We start from the raw sequence: 20,032 nt of genomic DNA on the forward strand, positions 1-20,032 counted from the left end.
ATGCCCATGTTATAAAAGTAGGCTTTACTGTCATTTCCACTTTTCCAGATGAGGAAAAAGGTATCAAGGAGAAAATGCCTAGGATAGCAAAGGCACACACAGTGAGTAGAAAGGAGATGTGGTTCCAGCTCTGACCCTGAAGCCCACACTGCAGCCATCAGTCTGTGCTGCCTCCGGCATGCATGTCCACAGCCCATGGGATCCACTTCCTGCCTCCGGCATGCATGTCCACAGCCCATGGGATCCACTTCCTGCCTCCGGCATGCATGTCCACAGCCCATGGGATCCACTTCCTGCCTCCGGCATGCATGTCCACAGCCCATGGGATCCACTTCCTGCCTCCGGCATGCATGTCCACAGCCCATGAGATCCACTTCCTGCCTCCGGCATGCATGTCCACAGCCCATGAGACCTCCTTCTTCTCACACAGCCTCCCTTATGGGCTCACCCTACTTCTCCAAACTAGCTGCCTTCCCGATTCCAACTAAAGCACGTGCAACCACTGGTTCCACAGCCAAGGTTTAGGACAGCAGCCTTTTTTTTATGCTGCAAGGCAGATATTGGTAGTTCGCTGAATGAACAGTTCATGAAACTTGTTAGAAATACTTGCAGTACAAAGAAAATATTGACTAATTTGAAGTATTAAATTCAGTTCTTGGAGAGTCATTGTAGACCCTGCTGATCCAGGCAGGAAATCTTCAGAAAAAAAAGTAAAAAACCAAGCTAGCATCACCCACTGTTCTCCCCCAGACAAGAGTCTCCTTACTTCCGAACGCCTCCCAGAGGAAAGACCTTCTCTCCAATCGTGGCCAGCACGCTATTCCAATCTGACAGACTGAATTTGGGGATGATGATTTTTATAGGTGGGATAAACAATCGTCCATTTGTGAAAACACTGTAAGAATAAAAAGAAAAGCATTCAAATGTTAGCATATGAAATTTGAAAGAAGACTTTTAAAATTCAAAAATACTACAGAGAGCGAGAGTCATAAAGTTGTTAAAACAACAAGGGCACTGAACAGCTGCCAGGATACATGCATGGGGGTGCAGGGACCATTATCAGCCACACAGAGCATCACGCAGCCTGCTGACCTGGCATGTGCAGTACAAAAAGGTCTTTTTATCAAACCTAAAATGCCAGATGAACGAGGCAGAATTCTACTTTCAAATATATATGCTCCCGACTGCTGTGACAATTATAATGGAATAAACTTGCAAACATTTGGAAAAGAAAGAGCAATCACGCCTTGAGAACGCGTATTCTCCCTCCACCCAGGGTGCGAGATGCCCACAGGTCACACGCAATCCTTTGCAAAGACAAGGGACACAGACTTCACTCACGCAGACTTCACTTAGGTCAATTCGATGCACTCCCAGTGGGCCGATTTTAGGATTTCTGTCTGTTCAGCCTAACAGGGTCCCTAGCAGATTTTCAAAACTCAGTGCCAAAGCTACTAGGCCTCTTGCATTGTCTTAATGTTCCACTTTGTTAGTCAGAACCACTTGACAACATTTGAACTGAATAAAATACTGAAACTTGGATTAAATTACAGCAAAATACAGGGCTATATCTTTAGGTCTCAGATAGCCTTTAAGAACACAGCTCAGTGATGCCTTTGTAGATATTCACATTTTATCTTATGCATCTAAATTTAGGTGGAAATATCCATTAAAAAATACTTCTGGGGTGGAGCAAGGCGGATGCCAAGACAACAGCCATGCCACACTGGGCACCAGTTGGAATGCCAGCTGCTCTGCTCCAATCCAGGTCCCTGTGCATGCGCCCAGGAGGCCATGGGCAACGCTGGAGATGCAGATGGAGATGACCTGCCCAGCCTCACTCTGGACCAGTCCAGCTGCTGAGGCCACTGGGCAGTAAATCCACAGATGGAATACCTCCCCCGCCTTCTGTATCACTCTCCCTTTCAGCTAAATAAATAATGTTTATATTTTTTAAATATTTTAATAAAAGAAATATTCTATTATATAATAGGATGGCTGTAATTTCAAAAGTGCTAGAAGAATTGTGAATGTTTTCATCACACACACACGCGAGAAAAGACACATATACACCAATTCAAACATTACACAACATAAACATGTATCAAAACATCGCATGGAATCCCAAGGTGTCAGTTAAAAACGTAATTAACAAAAATAAAGCCACAAAAAGAGAGATGCCATAAAAACCACCTCCAGTTTACAAGTGCAGAAGGCTCAGGCTCAGAGAAGAGGCCTGCGCGCGTCGCCAGGCACTTGCCAGTGAGCTGCCCAGCAGCCAGGGTCCTCTGGTAACCTCAGCGCTGTTGGCGTGTCCACCTCCGCCCGGTGGTCAGCGGGGCGGGGGCCAACCCCAGGTAACCTCCACACAGTCTCCCCACGTCTGGTGGAGAGCTGGTAGGTGGGCACAGATAAGTCCCATCTTAGTTAAATCAGTGCTGTACCACTGCCTCGAGCATGATGCCCACCCTGCCCTCCTTAACAGCACAACCACCACCATGACAACTCGGGGTGAACACGGAAGGAAGGCAACAGTGTGTGCAGCACAAGTAGGCCTGTGAGCAGAGGCCCCGAGCAGAGCCACCGCACCGTCCGGCCTCTCCCTGGCCCCTACCCTTCTGTCAGAAACCTGTTGATCCCTTGGCTGGGAGGAAGCCAGAGTGACACTTCTTCCTGTGGTACCACTGCCCTCACACTGTCTGATCCACTGGGGTGGGGGCGTCCATGCTGGCTGCCTGTACCCTCCACCCCCAACCCCGGGGCCTAAGAACCTCGCAAACCGCAGGAGAGGCTGGACCCAAGCTTCTCCACACCAGACAGAAGGCCACAACTGGGGAGAGGATTCCAGACTAACGCCCCGGATGCGCTGACAGTGCTCTGCCCACAGCACTGTGGGAAATACAGTGAAGCCCCGTGAACACCACACACACCACACACATACACCACTCCACTCAGCCTGTGAACTCACCACACACAGAACTCCACCCTGAACCCCGTGAACACACACACACATTACACACACACACCACTCCACTCAGCCTGTGAACTCACCACACACAGAGCTCCACCCGGAGCCCCATGAACACACACACACACACTACTCCACTCAGCCTGTGAACTCACCACACACAGAACTCCACCCTGAGCCCCGTGAACACACACACACACACAGAGCTCCGCCCTGAGCCCCGTGAACACACACACACATTACACACACACACCACTCCACTCAGCCTGTGAACTCACCACACACAAAGCTCCACCCTGAGCCCCGTGAACACACACACACACAGAGCTCCGCCCTGAGCCCCGTGAACACACACACACATTACACACACACACCACTCCACTCAGCCTGTGAACTCACCACACACAGAGCTCCACCCTGAGCCCCATGAACACACACACACACAGAGCTCCGCCCTGAGCCCCGTGAACACACACACACACACACACACCACTCCACTCAGCCTGTGAACTCACCACACACAGAGCTCCACCCGGAGCCCCATGAACACACACACACACACACCCCACTCCACTCAGCCTGTGAACTCACCATACACAGAGCTCCACCCTGAGCCCCATGAACACACACACACACAGAGCTCCACCCTGAGCCCCGTGAACACACACACACACATCACTCCACTCAGCCTGTGAACTCACCACACACAGAGCTCCACCCTGAGCCCCATGAACACACACACACACAGAGCTCCACCCTGAGCCCCATGAACACACACACACACAGAGCTCCACCCTGAGCCCCATGAACACACACACACACAGAGCTCCACCCTGAGCCCCATGAACACACACACACACAGAGCTCCACCCTGAGCCCCATGAACACACACACACACAGAGCTCCGCCCTGAGCCCCGTGAACACACACACACACATCACTCCACTCAGCCTGTGAACTCACCACACACAGAGCTCCACCCTGAGCCCCATGAACACACACACACACAGAGCTCCACCCTGAGCCCCATGAACACACACACACACAGAGCTCCACCCTGAGCCCCATGAACACACACACACACAGAGCTCCACCCTGAGCCCCATGAACACACACACACACAGAGCTCCACCCTGAGCCCCATGAACACACACACACACAGAGCTCCACCCTGAGCCCCGTGAACACACACACACACACCACTCCACTCAGCCTGTGAACTCACCACACACAGAGCTCCACCCTGAGCCCCGTGAACTCACCACACACAGAGCTCCACCCTGAGCCCCGTGAACACACACACACACCACACACACACACCACTCAGCCTGTGAACTCACCACACACAGAGCTCCACCCTGAGCCCCGTGAACACACACACATTACACACACACACTACTCCACTCAGCCTGTGAACTCACCACACACAGAGCTCCACCCTGAGCCCCATGAACTCTACACACACAGAGCTCCACCCTGAGCCCCGTGAACACACACACACACACACCCCACTCCACTCAGCCTGTGAACTCACCACACACAGAGCTCCACCCGGAGCCCCATGAACACACACACACACACAGAGCTCCACCCTGAGCCCCGTGAACACACACACACACACACCCCACTCCACTCAGCCTGTGAACTCACCACACACAGAGCTCCACCCTGAGCCCCGTGAACTCACCACACACAGAGCTCCACCCTGAGCCCCGTGAACACACACACATTACACACACACACTACTCCACTCAGCCTGTGAACTCACCACACACAGAGCTGCACCCTGGGCCCCATGAACTCTACACACACAGAGCTCCACCCTGAGCCCCGTGAACACACACACACACGCCACTATACCCTGAACCCATAAACTACACACACACACAAAAACTCTACCCTGGGCCTTGTGAACCACCCACATACAACTCCATCTGGATGGAAGCTGCACCTCAGAAGTCAGGATGCTTCGATTAAAATAACCAATAAAACAAGAACAATTTGACTGATGGCAAGACCCAAAATTGTTGACTGCCATGTCTGGGCTCTGGGCCACCACTTCCCAGTGCTAAGATCACAGAACAAGCTCCAGTGTCCTCCCATAGAAACCCACTGGCCGCACCCAAGGACATGCCCTGCGCCCTCAAAAGCCCCTGTGTTCACAGAGGACCGGCACCTGCTTTCTGCACATGGAGGGGCCCCCACCTGGCTTGTTAGTGATGCTGGGCAATACCTCCAACCCTAATGGCCACCTCACCCTGCCCCGCCCCAAGGCACAATGCACCAACTGTCAGGGAAGGGCTTTGGCCATTCACCTCAGGGCCCACCTCATACAATTCTATAGGACCTCTTAAAGCTCGAAGGTCTCCGCCCCAAGAAAGCTGCCAAGAAGGGATCTGCATGAGTCCCAGTCCTGCTCCTGCCATTCTCCGTCAAACACCTGCGTAATCAGTCAACGCTGCACAGAACCCCTGTGCCTGGCCAACCTCCCCACCCCTCGGAGCAGCGTGGCTCAGCTACCTGTGCCCACGCCTCAGTGAGGGGACACGCCTCATGCAGTCCTGGCTCTCTGGGCAAGGCTCTTCTCAGCCAAGAAAGGGTGGGAAGCCATTCACTCCTGGATGTTTCCGACTCTGCCATGCTTAACTGGGTATGTAGGCACAGCACTCAGCTCTCTGCTTGTAGAGGAACCCTGCGTTTAGACGGATATTTGGGTCCATCTAGTGGAGCTTGTGGCATGAAAACAGAGGCTGGGCACTCACTACAGGAACAAATGGTTTCCAGCTGAAAAAAACGTTGTCTGCCAAGTAAATGAGCAGCCTGCACATCTCACTCCTGCTTGTCCAGTGTGCCACAGGGGACGCACATCTGTGTAAAGGCCCACAAACCAGTAACCTTCTGGAGCCTTCCACACTGAGAAGTGTGGTGTTTTCTCATTGCAGCCCAGCTCATATCATGCTGCAGGCTTCAGAAGCGTGTGCAGACAGCCTCCAACAGAAACTTCAGGAAAAGTGTTTGGAACGAAGGCTCACTGGGTCCCCGGGATGCCTCTGACCAATGGGCTGTGGTACTGCCTTTGTCCTCCACACCCAAGGCTTAGGTCAGTTGGTTAAACGGAGATCCAGCCTCATACACCCTCACACATGGCGAAGGAAGGGGCAGCCCTGCTAATGGGCTGGGATTCGGGGCCCCAGTTCTCAGAGCCAGTGAGGCTGTGGCCACTCACTAAACCGCCTCCCAGTGGGAGCTGGTCATTCCAAAGGAAGTTTCAGTCACTGCCACGCTAAAGCACCTGACGAGACATGTGGAGAGAAATGGCATTTCCTGGAAACATCACACGCGTGGGCGACCGTCACAGCCTGCAATGTGGGTGCTCAGTCCTGCTGCACAGCAGCAACCAGGGCAGAGAGGGAATGGGGGAGTCACATCCTTGACACTAGGAGCTGTTCTGGAACCAGCTCTTCCCGTAACCTGCCCTCACAGCACTAAGGCTGAGCGCCTCCCACTGTACCAGCAGCACCATGGAGGCGCCCAAGCTCAGAGCAGCCCTCCCTCGTGCCATGCGGGGGACTAGGCTGTGGGGTGCCCTCACTTCGTCACGCCTGAGACATCGTAGGTGGCAATGCAACAGCAGGAACTGTCCCAAAGCCAAGGTCCAAGAGAAGCAAGAGCGTGCCACATCTGAAGGCTGCATCAGGAGGGCTCTGCTTCCGGGAGAGACCACGCCCCAGAGCCTGGCCGGAAGAGAGGGAGAGCCAGGAGAGGGGCCAGGCAGAGCTGGTGGCAACAGAGCATGCTATTACTTTTATGCAGTTCTCACCACGACTGTTCCCAGCTGTAACACTGTACTCACTTGATGTGTCTGGATATTCGATGGTAGGCCTGCCACCTGGAGGGCACGCTGATGTCACAATGTACCACCGGCTTGATCTGAAAGGAGATGTGGGCCTGGGGTTCAGTGCAGGTATACAAACACTGCTGCAGCATGCGCACCACTGCCCCCCACCCCGAAACAGCAGCAGGCCTGGGGGTCAGGAGGGTCACGAAGAGGGGCAGAGGTATGCAGGGCGCCGAGAGGACAGGGACCGAAGTCTGTGCACACCAGTCCAGAAAAGGGCAGAGCGCTGGGAGCAGTGCCCTCAGCAGGGCAGCACACGCCAGGGCCATGGCCAGCATTCCATGGCCAGAGCTCTCTTGGCACTGCCATAGGCTCCCTGCTGACACACAGACCACGTAGCTTCTGATTTCAGACCAGGACGTCCCTGCCAGCAGGTGCAATCCCCACATGTGGCCCGACCCCCCTCCTCTTCCCTCTGACTGCATCTGAGAAGCAGAGCCACCAACCATGGCCTCATGCCAGCATCAACCTCCAGATCAGCAGGGCTGAGATGCTGAGAGTGGCCAGGATCTGACACAGGACAGCACTTCCTCACCCTTATGTCCTGCCCGTCAGCCTCAGCAGAACATCAGTGGAGGGGAGGTTGGGGAGGAGTTGACGGCCCTGCTCTGCCCTCTACAGGGGCCCAGGGCCCCTGCCCCCCACCCTGGCCTGCCCAGAGAAGCAGCCGCTCTCCATGTTGGATCCTAGGTACCCACTGGCTCTCTCCCCACCTCCTCCCTCTCCCTCCCTCCTGCCCTGCCTGGTTGTTTGCTCACACCTGTTGGTCACAAATCCTGCTACAAGTCCCCCTTGGCCCCATGGGCCCCACTTCCCAGTCCCCCTGTTGCCTGTTGCCTGCTAGCATACATACACATGGCCCCCTTTGGGGGTCTCCACAGACCCCCATCCAGCCTCAACCTGCTTTAGCCTCTCAGAGCCCCTCCACTGGAGCTTCCAACAGACCCCATCTGGCCCATTTTGCAGGATCTTGGTCTCAGCTGCACTGTAAGGGGGCTCTGAGAGGCCACGATTGTCCCACTTCCACCCCAGGTGCACCCTGCTCTCTCATCTGGCTCCAGTGGCCTCCCTGTAGGCACGAGCTAGGATGCACCCCCAGCTGCTGCCCTCAAACCTGTAATATCACCACCAGCAGGAACACATCGGGATGCTCGCATGCTCACACCACACCAGGTGGGTCTGGGGCCCTTCTAAACCTGGTACCCAAAAGCCCTCCCTCGAAGACTTCAGCCTCACCCTTGGGGTTCCCCAGTGGCTCAGACTTCAGCTATAACCCCTTGCAGCCACATAGCCCACACTCACTGTCTGGCTCCACTTGCAAAAACCTCAGTTCTGCCAGGCCCACTTTGCTCTGGCACCTGCTCCAATGTCCTCCCCCACCCCCTGCAGGCTGCTCCCATGGCTCCTCCAGGGCCTGCTCTGCTCCCTTCTGCTCTCAGATCTGCCAGGACCCCAGCTTCCACACAAGATGGGCCACTAATTATATCCCCATTAATACTGGGGATCTGTTGAATTCCCCCAAGTTGAATAAAAGTCAGCCACAGTTCCAATGCCAAGAACAGTGCCCATACACGCACTATGGGCGCACGGTGACAACACAAACAGGCTGTTGTGCCTCCAGCAGACCTAAGCAAGCACTGACTCTCAATCTTCCCAGAGAACCAGGTTTTAAGGGCAGGGAGAACAGGAAGTTGACCTAGCAGTTAAGACACCTGTGGGGCTGGAGTATGACGCAGGGGTTAAAGCTGACGCCCATAATGCCAGCATCTCTTGTGGGCACCAGTTCATGTCCTGGCCCCTCCACTTCCCATCTTGATCCCAGCTAACGACCCTGGAGACGCCACAGAGGATGGCACAAGTATTGGGACCTCACCACCCACATTGGAGATCCGACTGCTAGCTTGGGCCTGTCCCAGCCCCACTGCTCTAGCCACCTGGGGAATGAACCAACCAGCGGAAGGTGTGTGTGTGTGTGTGTGTGTGTGTGTGTGTGTGTGTGTGTGTGTAATAAAGTCAGACATCCAAATGCCGTTAGATCCCTGCCACCAGCCACCGATTCCAGCTTCTTGCTAATGCAGAGCCCATGCGGCAGCAGGCGGCGGCCCAAGCACTTGGTCTGTGCCACCCACTCGGGGGACTTGAATGGAATTTCCAGCTTCCAGCCACCACTCCAGCTATGTGAGCATCTGGGGAGTGAATTCTCTATATTCTCGCTCACTCTCCCCCTCTCGCTCCCTCTCAAATTCTTGCATCATGAATGCACCTATCCACTAACGGTGAAGAAAGCGATGCTGTATTTACAGAGCAAGCTGGGAAGCAACAGCAATCGCATTGTGCACGTTCCATGAGACACAGCCCCCAAGATACAGCTTTCTGCTTGGCTGCACAACATCACAGGAACAATGAGATAATTGCTCTTCCACTGTGTTAAAGATTCATTAACCCTAATATCATTACCTAATTAAATAACTCCAGCAATTAAGTACACGGCTCTGGCTCCCTCCCTGACTCTGTACAGCCATCTCCCAGGCTGTGTTGAGCAGGCGTGGGTTCCGATGACTGTCTAACAGTGGTGACCACCCCAAGCACCCATGCAGGAGCCAGGCTCCTGCCACTCACATGCATGAGTACAAGGACCCGTCATCTAAGACATCCTTTACCCAGGGCAGGAAACCACACCCACACCCATGACATGAGATCCTCAGCATTGCACAGGCATGCCTGTGGTTTCTGGAATGTTGACTGGCAAAGGCAACTGTGTGCATTCAAAACAAAGATTCCTCTCTACTATTTTAAAGGGAACTGTACTTACAATTTCTTTTTCATCCATGGAATTATTTGTGAACACTAGTGCCATCGATTTGTGTTCATTAATTTTGCATCCTGCTCCCCTGCCAAAGTCTCTTAGGAGTTCCAGTAGTGTCTTTACTGAGTTTTTGGTTCTCCTACGTAGAGAATCATGTCGTCTGCAATTAGAAATAATTTCAGTTCCTCGTTTCCAATTTGGATTCCTTTCATTCCTTTTTCTTGCCTAACAGCTCTGGCGAGGACTTCCAACACTATATTGAAGAGTAGTGACAGTGGACATCCCTGTCTAGTTCCAGATTTTAGTGAAAAGGCTCCCAATCTTTCCCCATTTAGTATGATGTTGGCTTTGGTTTTTTTTTTTTTTTTAAATTACTTTGTGTTGTAGAATGTTCCTTCTATGCCTATCTTGCTTAGGGTTTTCAGCATGCAGCATTGTTGAATTTTATCAAATGCCTTCTCTGCATCTATTGAGATGATCATATGTTTTTTATTTTTCAATCTGTTGATGTGGTATATCACATTTATTGACTTGAGAATGCTGAACCCTCCCCGCATGCCTGCGATGAATTCCACCTGGTCTGGGTGAATGATCTGCCTGATGTACTGTTGGATCCTGTTGGCTAGCGTTTTGTTGAGGATTTTAGCATCTGTGTTCATCAAGGATATTGGTCTGCAGTTCTCTTTTTCTGTTGTGTCTCTATTCGGCTTTGGTATTAAGGTGATATTGGATTTGTAGAAAGAGTCTGGAAGGATTGCCTCCCTTTCTATTGTTTGGGAAAGCTTGTGGAGGATCGGAGTAAGTTCCTCTTGAAACGTTTGGTAGAATTCAGCAGTGACGCCATCTGGTCCAGGACTTTTCTTGGTTGATAGGGCTTTAAATACTGATTCAATCTCAGTCCATGCTATAGATATATTCAGATTATTAATTGCTTCTTGATTCAATTTTGGTGGATTGTATGTGTCTTACCAAATCTAGCCATCTCCTCTAGGTCTTCTGATTTGTTGGCATATAGTTGCTTGCAATAGTTCCTAATGACTCTCTGTATGTCCAAGGTAGCTGTTGTTATATCTCCTTTCTCATCTCTGAAGCTGTTCATGTGTATTTTCTCCCTCCTTTTTTAGCTAGATGGGCTAGTAGAGAGTCTATTTTGTTGATTTTCTCAAAGAATCAGCTCTTTGGTTCACTGATCTTATGTATAGTTCTTTCAGTCTCTATTTGCTATATTTCCTCCCTTATTTTGGTTATTTCTTTTTTCCTACTAATCTTGGGATTGTTTTGCTGTTGTTTTTCTAGTCCCTTCAACTGTAAGGCTAACTCATTTACTTGGTATTTTTCTAGTTTCTTAGCATAAGCATTTAGATGAACTTTCCTCTTAGCATCGCCTTGATTGTGTCCCATAAGTTTTGGTATGTTGTGTTGATGCCTTCATTTATTTTAAGCAATTTTTAAATTTCCCCTTTGATTTCCTCTCTAAACCACTGCTCATTTAGTAACATTATTCCGTCTCCATATGTTTGCAAGTCTTCCTGGGTGTTTTGACTTCTTGGTCAACAGCTTCACTTCATGATGGTCTGAGAAGATGCATGGTATAATTTTGATTTTTTTTAATTTGCTGAGGCTTGCTTTGTGGCCTATAACATGGTCAATTCTGGAGAAGGTTCCATGTACTGATGAAAAAAAAGTGTACTCTGTCTGTAGGATGAAAGGTTCAATAGATGTCAACTAAGTCCATTTGTTCTAGAGTTGGGTGAGTTCTGTTGTTTCCTTGCTGAATTTCTGTCACTTTGATCTGTCCATTGATGTTAATAGAGTAATAAGATCCCCCACTATGATTGTATTGGAGTCTATTTCTCCCTTTAAACCCGTTAATAATTGTTTCACGTAGCTAGATGTTTTGCCATTTGGCACATACACATTTATTATGGTGATCTCTTCTTGCTGAATGGATCCTTGGATCATTATGTGGTGCCCTTCTTCATTTCTTTTAATGTTTTTCACATCAAAATCTATATCATCTAAGAATGGTTACACCTGCACGTTTTTCCTTACCACTTGCTTGGAATATCTTTTTTCATCCTTTCACTTTCAATTTCCTCTGATCTTTGTTGGTGAGATGTGTCTCTTGTAAGCAGCAGATAGCTGGGTTTTGTTTTTTGATCCAATCCTCTAATCTATGGCATTTGACTGATGAATTTAAGCCATTCATAGTTATTACAGATAGGTGGCAGTTTGGTCCTGTCATTTTGCCAATGGGTTATTCTTTGATTGAGTCTTCTTCTAGCCTTTTAGAGGGATGTTTTCCACATTTGCCTTTGGTTCTGGCATTCGCTATTCCCATTTTTTTTCATGGGAACATCTTTGAGTATCATTTGTAGGGCAGGTTTAGAAGAGGCCAATTCTTGGAGTTTTTCTTTACTGCGGAAAAATTTCATTTCATTTTCAAAGACAAATGAGAGCTTTGAAAGATATGTTATTCTGGGCTAAAATTTTTCTCTTTCAGAATCTGGAATATGTCACTTCATTGTCATTTGGCCTGTAGTGTGTCCTCTGAGAGGTCAGCTGTGAGTTTGATTGGGGTTCCTCTATAAGTCACTTGGTTTTTTCTCACACGCACATTTAAGAAATTTTTCCTTTTGTTCAATTGAACAGAGCTTGAGTATCACATGTCGTGGTGAAGATCGCTTCTGATCAACGCTGTTGGGAGTTCTGTGGCCCTCCTGTACATTGTTTTCCAATTCCTTCTCCTGATTATGGAAGTTTCGATTTATTATTTCATTGAACACACATTTAATCCCAACTTCTCTTTCTGTGCCTTCTGGAACTCCCATAACTCATGTTGGACCTTGTAATCATACCTTTTAATTCTTGTATACTTTCTTTTGCTTGATCCAGCTCTGCTTCCAACTTTTGGTTTGTTTCCCCCTGGTGACAGGAAATATCTTCTAATTCTGAAATTCTTTTTTCTGCTTTATTCATTCTATTTTTAAGATTCTCCACTGTACTTTTAATTGACTCCATTGTATTCTTACATTCGGAAATATGAGCTTTCATTTGCTTCATTTCCTGTGTGACATATTCCTTAAACTCCTTGAATGAATTTCAGTATTCTAACTAATTTTCTGTAAATATCTATAGTAAAACAAGGTCTCTGAGAAAGCTTCATCAGTTTTACCACTAACATATTCTGACACTAACAAAAATCTATGAAACTGTAACACAGAAGTGTTTCTCCCCCATACTGACTTCTCACAACATAAAACAAAACATTTAAACATTGGATTTTAGGACTGGACAAATGCTTATACTCTGCAGTATTTAACGTTTGAAACTGTTGACGTTGGTGTTCACACTGGTAAGGCCTTCATGGATCTCAGAATTGGATGGGGTGAGTGGGTTCTTGCTAAATGACAGTTTCATGGCTATTTCATGTAGTCCTATCCACATGCCAAAAGCTACAACAGGTCAATATATGTAGCTCTGACCACATTGTGGTACTCTATGAACCATTTGGTTGCTCCTCTAGCAGTGAGCATTCAAGTTTCAAGTTATTATCAGACTTCTCTGATCACACACATACACATCGCTGTAAACATCCATGAGGTCCAGAATGTCAACAGCTGGAGGACTACCCACTGAGAGCACTGGCGGGGCCAGAACAGACACGCCATGTCTGGAACCTCGGGGCTGGAGCTGTGAGGAGTCTGCAGCTTAACCTTACACACATCACCTGCCCTTTACTGCTCTCTCACTTCATCTTGTAACTGGCAGCTATGAAGACTGCTCTACCTTGCATGGTTGCAGTGTTCCCATCTTCCCAGGGGAGACCTGAGATGTAAACATAAACCTTCTGATGAGAGCATAGATCTCACAAACTGTAGGTCAACCTCAAGGAAAGTTAACAATGTCAAACATGATGAAGCACTCGAAGCCTGACAGGACTTCCAAGTGCCTCATGTGACCTGAGGATATGGAAACTCTAACAAGTGAACCTGGGCAGTTACGGAACCCGTAGCCTGGGAACTCATAATGAAACCACTAAGCCCAGACTTCAGCACTGGGCAGCTCATGGGAGATAAATAATGGAAACAAGTCTTCATCTCATCTGGAATATCATCAGCTCTGGACTAGAGGGACTCCCAGAAGCCACAGCGCAGGCACAGTGCTCTGCAGGCAGCAGTGAGAGATCACAGAGGAGAAGCAGGCATGGGGAAGGAGAAGGGGCAGTGCAGGCCCCGGTCTCCCAAGGATTAACTCCACAGCTTAGCTTGTTTCTCAGAGCATAACGGGACTGGTAATTTTGGCCTGATATATCTAGTCACTGGCTTAACCGCAAGTTCCTGCTTCCTACTTGTCAAGTTATCTGCCAAGGGATTGGATAAACACTGGGAGGAACTCAAGGGATTTAGGGTGGCCACAACAGGATTGGATAAACACTGGGAGGAACTCAAGGGATTTAGGGTGGCCACTACTGGGAGGAACTCGAGGATTTAGGGTGGCCCCTTGAGGACTGGATAAACACTGGGAGGAGCTAGGGAGAGTATAAAAGAAAGCCTGGAGTTGCAATAAAGATCAATCTGTCATCGATCAGCATTCTGTGTACTGTGTGTTGGCTCTCTGCGTATTGTCTTGTTGTAACCCTAGTCCCTCTGCTCGGCTCGGGGTACGTGGCGACGCGGGCGTTGCCAACAGGGCAGCACGCTGCAGTTTCTGGCTTAATTCTCCCAGCCCCATGGGAGTCACAGACATCCCATAAATGGACAGAAACAGTGGAAGATTGTGGAAACTTTCAAACATCTAATCCAGAAGTCAATATTCAAAGGATGAAAACTGTTACATAACTGCACTTCTCTATAAACAGTCATGAATGGGAGCAAATCTGTTGCTGTAAGGAATCTATTATATCACTGTTAAAAAGAATAGAATATCATTCACCAAGAGCAGGCGGGATTTATCTCAGGGAAGCAGAGCTGGTTCACCACCCACAAAGCAGTAAACATAGTCCATCACATCGGCAAAACGGAGGATAAGAACCACCTGATTTCTCAGAAACACAGACCAAGCTTGCAGTAAAACCCTCTCATGTTGAGCAAAAAACCTCAAACAAATTAGGATGATGCCTCAACGTAACAAAGGCTGCATATGAGGACACTTGGCCGATGACACACTGAGTGGAGCAACACTGGACGCATCTTCTCTCTGATCTAGAACCAGACGGCGTCCACATGCACTGCTCTTACTCAATAACATACTGGAAGTTTTGGCCAAAGCAATCAGGAAAAAGAAAGCTACACAAACAGGAATGCAGGAAGGCAAAGTATTCCTTTTTGCACATTACATGGTTCTCCATATTAATTTAAAAACCTAAGACCCCACTGAAGGACTATTAGAACTCAAACAGTGAAGTTGCCTGGCAGAAAATCAACATGTACAAGTCAACAGCAGTTTCATGACCAATAATCAACTTGCTGAGAAAGAAGTCATAAAAACAATCATACCCCCAACAGATACCAAGAAATGAAAACACCTTAGAGTAAGTTTAATAAACAAAATATGAAAGACCTTCATAATAAATATTATAACACATAAATGAAAGAAATTGAAGACACAGAAAATGGAAAGACTTCTTCTGTTCAAATACTGCAAAAGCTAGTATTGTAAAACTGTCCAGGCAATCTAAGATAATTTTCAGATTCAACAAAGACCATCTCAAAAAGCCAATAATATTCCTCACAAAACTAGAAAAAAAGCTATTCTAAATTCATAGAAAACAACAAAAGATCCAAAGTGGCCAAAGTAATCTCAGACAAAAAGGACAAGCCTGGGGCATCACAGCACCTGATTTTAAGACATACCACAGAGCTAAAGTTACCAAACCGCATGGTAATAGCACAAAAACAGACACACAGAGCATCAGAACAAAGCAGAGGCCACAGAAATGAATCCATGCATCAACAGCCATTTGGTTCTCAACAAAGATGCCAAAACACACATTGAAGAACAGATAGGCTCAGGCCCAGTGCAATAGCTTAGTGACTAAAGTCCTTGTCTTGCACACGTGGGATCCTATATGGGTACTGGCTCTAATCCTAGCTGCTCCATTTCCCTTCTAGCTCCCTGCTTATGGCCTGAGAAAGCAGTAGAAATGGTCTAAAGCCTTGGGACCCTATACCCATGCAGGAGACCTGGAAGAAGCTCCTGGATCCTGGCTTCGGATCAGTTCCATTCCGGCCATTGCAGCTACTTGGGGAGTGAACCAGTGGATGGAAGATCTTTCCCTCTGTCTCTCCTTCACTCTGTAAATCAGATTTTCCAATGGAAAATTAAACCTTAAAAATAAAAAAGGAACAGATAAGCTCTTCAATAAATGGTTCTGGGCAAGCTTGAGATCCACCTGTGAGACTGGAGCTGGCCTTCTCCAGCCCAGCCCTCAGATGTATCCAGCAACAGATGCATGCAAAGAGAAAGTGTGGTGACTAAGCACAAAGAAACACTACTCAGTTACAAAGAAGAGTCAAATTCTGATATTTGCAGCAAAAAGGATGGAACTGAAAGTCATTAAATTCAGGAGTGGGGAACCCTTTCTCTTGCAATTCCCATTGATATGTTCATAACAGCATATGTGAGCCATGCAAAATTAGCAACTTAAAAATCAGCCTGTGAGGGAATCAAAGTGGAGGAATAAGGTAAAGACACGTTTAAACAGACCAAGAAATATTAGCCAGTGTGAACCAGAGAGGATACATTCCAGGAAACAGAACATACTAGAACAACAGCAGAGGGGTACCCGGAGACTGATAGACACAGGAAAGCAGCAGAGACAATGGTGTGGTGTTGCAGTGACTGATACCCCAGCGGCATTCAGCGAATGGCAATCTGAACTCCACAAGCAGCCAGAATTCCACCAGCAACAAGGTGGGAAGGGACATTAACCAGGAACTCCAGAGGTAAACCCTGACAAAGAACTGCCCGTCATGCTGGTCTGTTTGATTTGACCAGCAGCACAGACAGAATGGCAGGTTCCAGATGAGGTGGGGGGGCAGTGCAAGAACCGGGTGGAGTTCCTCGTAGAGCCGTATCAGAGCCATATCAGGCGCCATTTTGTTTAAGGAGGCAAGGGCTATGGGGCAGGACTGAGCATGCATGAAGTTGGGAGTGAACTCATTTCTGACTCAGTGAACTGCAACAACGTGGCATCCTACAGGTTTGACCCAAGATAGGTCCAGGTAGCCCTCAGACCTGACAGCCAGCAGACCAAGAACTCCAGTAGTGGCACATCAGGCACCATTTCATACGGTGTGGCAAAGAATTTAAGACTGCAGGGGACAGCAGTGAGCTGTGCATGCACTGAGCTTGGAGGAGACTCAGGGGCAGCCAGGCGGTGTAACCAGGAGACTCAGGGGCAGCCAGGTGGTATAACCAGGAAGAGCAGACCCTCCCAAACACCTCACGTGGGGAAGCCTCCACAAAATGAGAAGCCCATTCTTAAAGCCAAAGACTACAAATCATGCTAACAAATCCCAGATGTCAACAGGTGATTTTCATGGCCTACCAGAAAAAGCAGGTCTCATAACCAATTAAATATTGACTTCTGTTAAGGATCAAATGCTGTGAATGAGAAGACGGCTCCTTGTATCCTACAGATCGTTCAAATATCTTTCAAGAACATTCACAAATGTGGAGAACTCAGTGCAGATCTTTAAGTCTAGTGTTTAAGTATCTTCAATGCTGTGTAACTTCAAATAATTTTTCCAAATGCCCCAAAACAAAAGGCTAGTGGAGATTTTCCGTTGTCAGGTCTTAGAACCCTTGGACTAACTCCTGGCCCGGTGCTTTGATGAGCATGACAAGCCGGCACTGGGGACTGCAGTCTAGAGCAATACCCTCTTACGAGACATTTTGCTTATTCCATATTAACATTTAAATGTTTACCAGATCACCCGTTCATCTCGAGCAGTTAGTGACCACTTACTTCTTTCAACTTCCTCATCCTTGTAGGTTTTCTGGGAACTATGTGAATATAACTGTAAAAGAAAGGAGAAAATGCTGTCAGAAGCGAAGTATTAAGATGGGAAGTTGAGCCTTTCTGGGAGGAATCCTCTCCGGCACTGAGCCAGGGGACCCTGCACGGGAAGCAGGTGAGGGAGCATGTGCGAGCACGCAGCAGCAGGTGCCTCTGTTAACCAAACAGAAGCCTACTTCAGTGGCCAGTGGCCAGGTCACCAGAAGAGCAGGGCTGTGGGCTCCTCCACGTTCTTGACAGACTGAGATCAGAGCACGAACCGACTGCCTCACACAGCACCTCCCCGATGCCCATCCTCTCACAGGGTTCCATCCCATCCCCATTTGGCCAAAACTACAAACTGGAAAAGAACCACTGGGCTGGAATGGCCATGGTTCCCACAGGTAGTTCTGAGCGCTTTGGGACTTCAGGATTTGATGTGCCCCCAAATAAGCCCAGATGTGTTAAATAATAAGGCTGATTACCCTGATACTTATATCTAATGTCAAAATTTCCCCCTGCTTTAAAAAAATACATACTTCAAATTGTTATGTTTGTGATGATTTTAGCAGTGGTCAGAGAAGGTTTGACTTAAATAGGTGAAAGGAAAAATAAAGACTCGATAGAGTCTACAACTGCAAGCTCAAACTGCTGTGGAGGCCAGGCGGTGAACGGCGCACTCAGCCAGGGGCTGGCGGGGACAGTGGCACGGGGACCTGACGGCCCAGCGACCTGACGGCCCAGGAAGCTGTTCTCATGAAGAAATGCAAGCAACAAAACCAAAGCCTTTCAACAATCAAACCTCCATTTCTTCAACAGAAACTAGAAATTCGTATGATTATTTGAATTCTCTACCAATAAAATTCTGCCAGCAGTTCAAAGTATAAATTATAAATTTATAAATCCCAACCAAAGATATAAAATTTGAGAATTATAAGCCCGGACCAACCCAGACTGCTGGCTGGTTCGGCCCCCTCCTCTGCCCACAAGCTCTCACGCACACCCTGTGTGAGCTGCTCCTGCTGCTCATATTTCCCTAAATCAGCACTGCCAACTGGCTCCCAATTCCCAAATTTCATATTTGTTTGTGAACATCATTATTCTAAAAATGACATCGGATTGTCAATCAATAGAAATGAAAAGCAAAAAAAAAAACTACAGAAAATTCAAGACCCTACAAATCACAAATAGTATTTTTTTGGCTCAGTGTTGGACTCCTTAAAACACAGAGATAAAAAGGGAGTTCCGATGCATCCTCCAGAGCCGCTGGGCGGGTCTCAGGCTGCCTGGTGGCCTCGGTGTCCTTGGGGACCAGGACACGAGCATCAGAAGTGGGAGCTGGCCCACGAAGCGGGAGGAGGCAGCAGGGTGAAGCCAAGGCCAGGCACTGGTCAGCACCGCATTTGCCTACATCTCACAACAGCATGGGGGAGACATCAAGGAACCCCACTTTCCTGAAGAGCAAACCCAGTCTTCAGGGAACCCATCCCATCTGCTCCTTGTCCCTCAGGAAGCTCAAAGCAGGCCTCGGCTGCAGGCAGGGTCCAGCTCCGACAGCAGCACCCCTCCCGTACCTCTCACTTTCCTTTTTCATGGCATCCACCATCTCCAGAGTGCAGGTGGGCGGCAGGGGAGATGAGCAGAGGGGCGGCAGGGGAGATGAGGAGAGGGGCGGCTGGGGAGATGAGGAGAGGGGTGGCAGGGGAGACAGGAGGAGGAGAGGGGCGGGGTAGATGAGGAGGGGGCGGCAGGGGAGATGAGGAGAGGGGCGGCAGGGAAGGCAGGAGGAGAGGGGCAGGGGAGATGAGGAGGGGGGCGGCAGGGGAGATGAGGAGAGGGGCGGGGGAGACAAGAGGAGGGGACGACAGGGGAGACAGGAGGAGGAGAGGGGTGGCAGGGGAGACAGGAGGAGGAGAGGGGCGGGGGAGATGAGGAGGGGGCGGCAGGGGAGACAGGAGGGGGAGAGGGTGGGGCAGAAGAACCAGCCAAGCTTCATTTAAATTGCATTTGCAGGGACAAGCATTTGGCCTGGCAATCGACACGCACCAGGGTGCTTGTGTTTGAGCCCTGGCTCTGCCTGAATCCCAACTTCCTGCTCATGTGGACCCTGGAAGGCAGGAGGTGGAGGCCCAAGTACTTGGGTCCCTGCCACCCAGACAGGAGACCTGGACTAAGTTCCCAGCTTCTAGCCTTGGTCATTTGAGGGGTAAATCAGCAAATGGGAGATATTCTCTCTCTCTCTCTCTCTCTCTCTCTCTCTCTCTCTCTCTCTCTCCTCTCCCTCTCCCTCTCCCTCTCCCTCTCCCTCTCCCTCTCCCTCTCCCTCTCCCTCTCCCTCTCCCTCTCCCTCTCCCTCTC

General features: G+C 49.0%; 1 protein-coding gene across 2 annotated transcripts in view; it reads right to left on the reverse strand.

The window, feature by feature from the left end:
• The window catches only part of DCDC2C (doublecortin domain containing 2C), a 78,879-nt gene that overhangs the window by 57,245 nt on the left and 1,602 nt on the right, over positions 1-20,032 (reverse strand). For both annotated transcript variants that reach the window (XM_058667438.1, XM_058667437.1), the window contains exons 2-4: positions 17,645-17,696; positions 6,822-6,898; positions 767-895 (exon numbers count right to left, since the gene is read on the reverse strand). In XM_058667438.1, coding sequence (XP_058523421.1) covers positions 767-895; positions 6,822-6,898; positions 17,645-17,696 — 258 coding nt within the window. The remainder of the gene's footprint in view (positions 1-766; positions 896-6,821; positions 6,899-17,644; positions 17,697-20,032) is intronic.

Source organism: Ochotona princeps, chromosome 8, assembly GCF_030435755.1.
Source record: "Ochotona princeps isolate mOchPri1 chromosome 8, mOchPri1.hap1, whole genome shotgun sequence".
Taxonomy (NCBI): Eukaryota; Metazoa; Chordata; class Mammalia; order Lagomorpha; family Ochotonidae; genus Ochotona; species Ochotona princeps.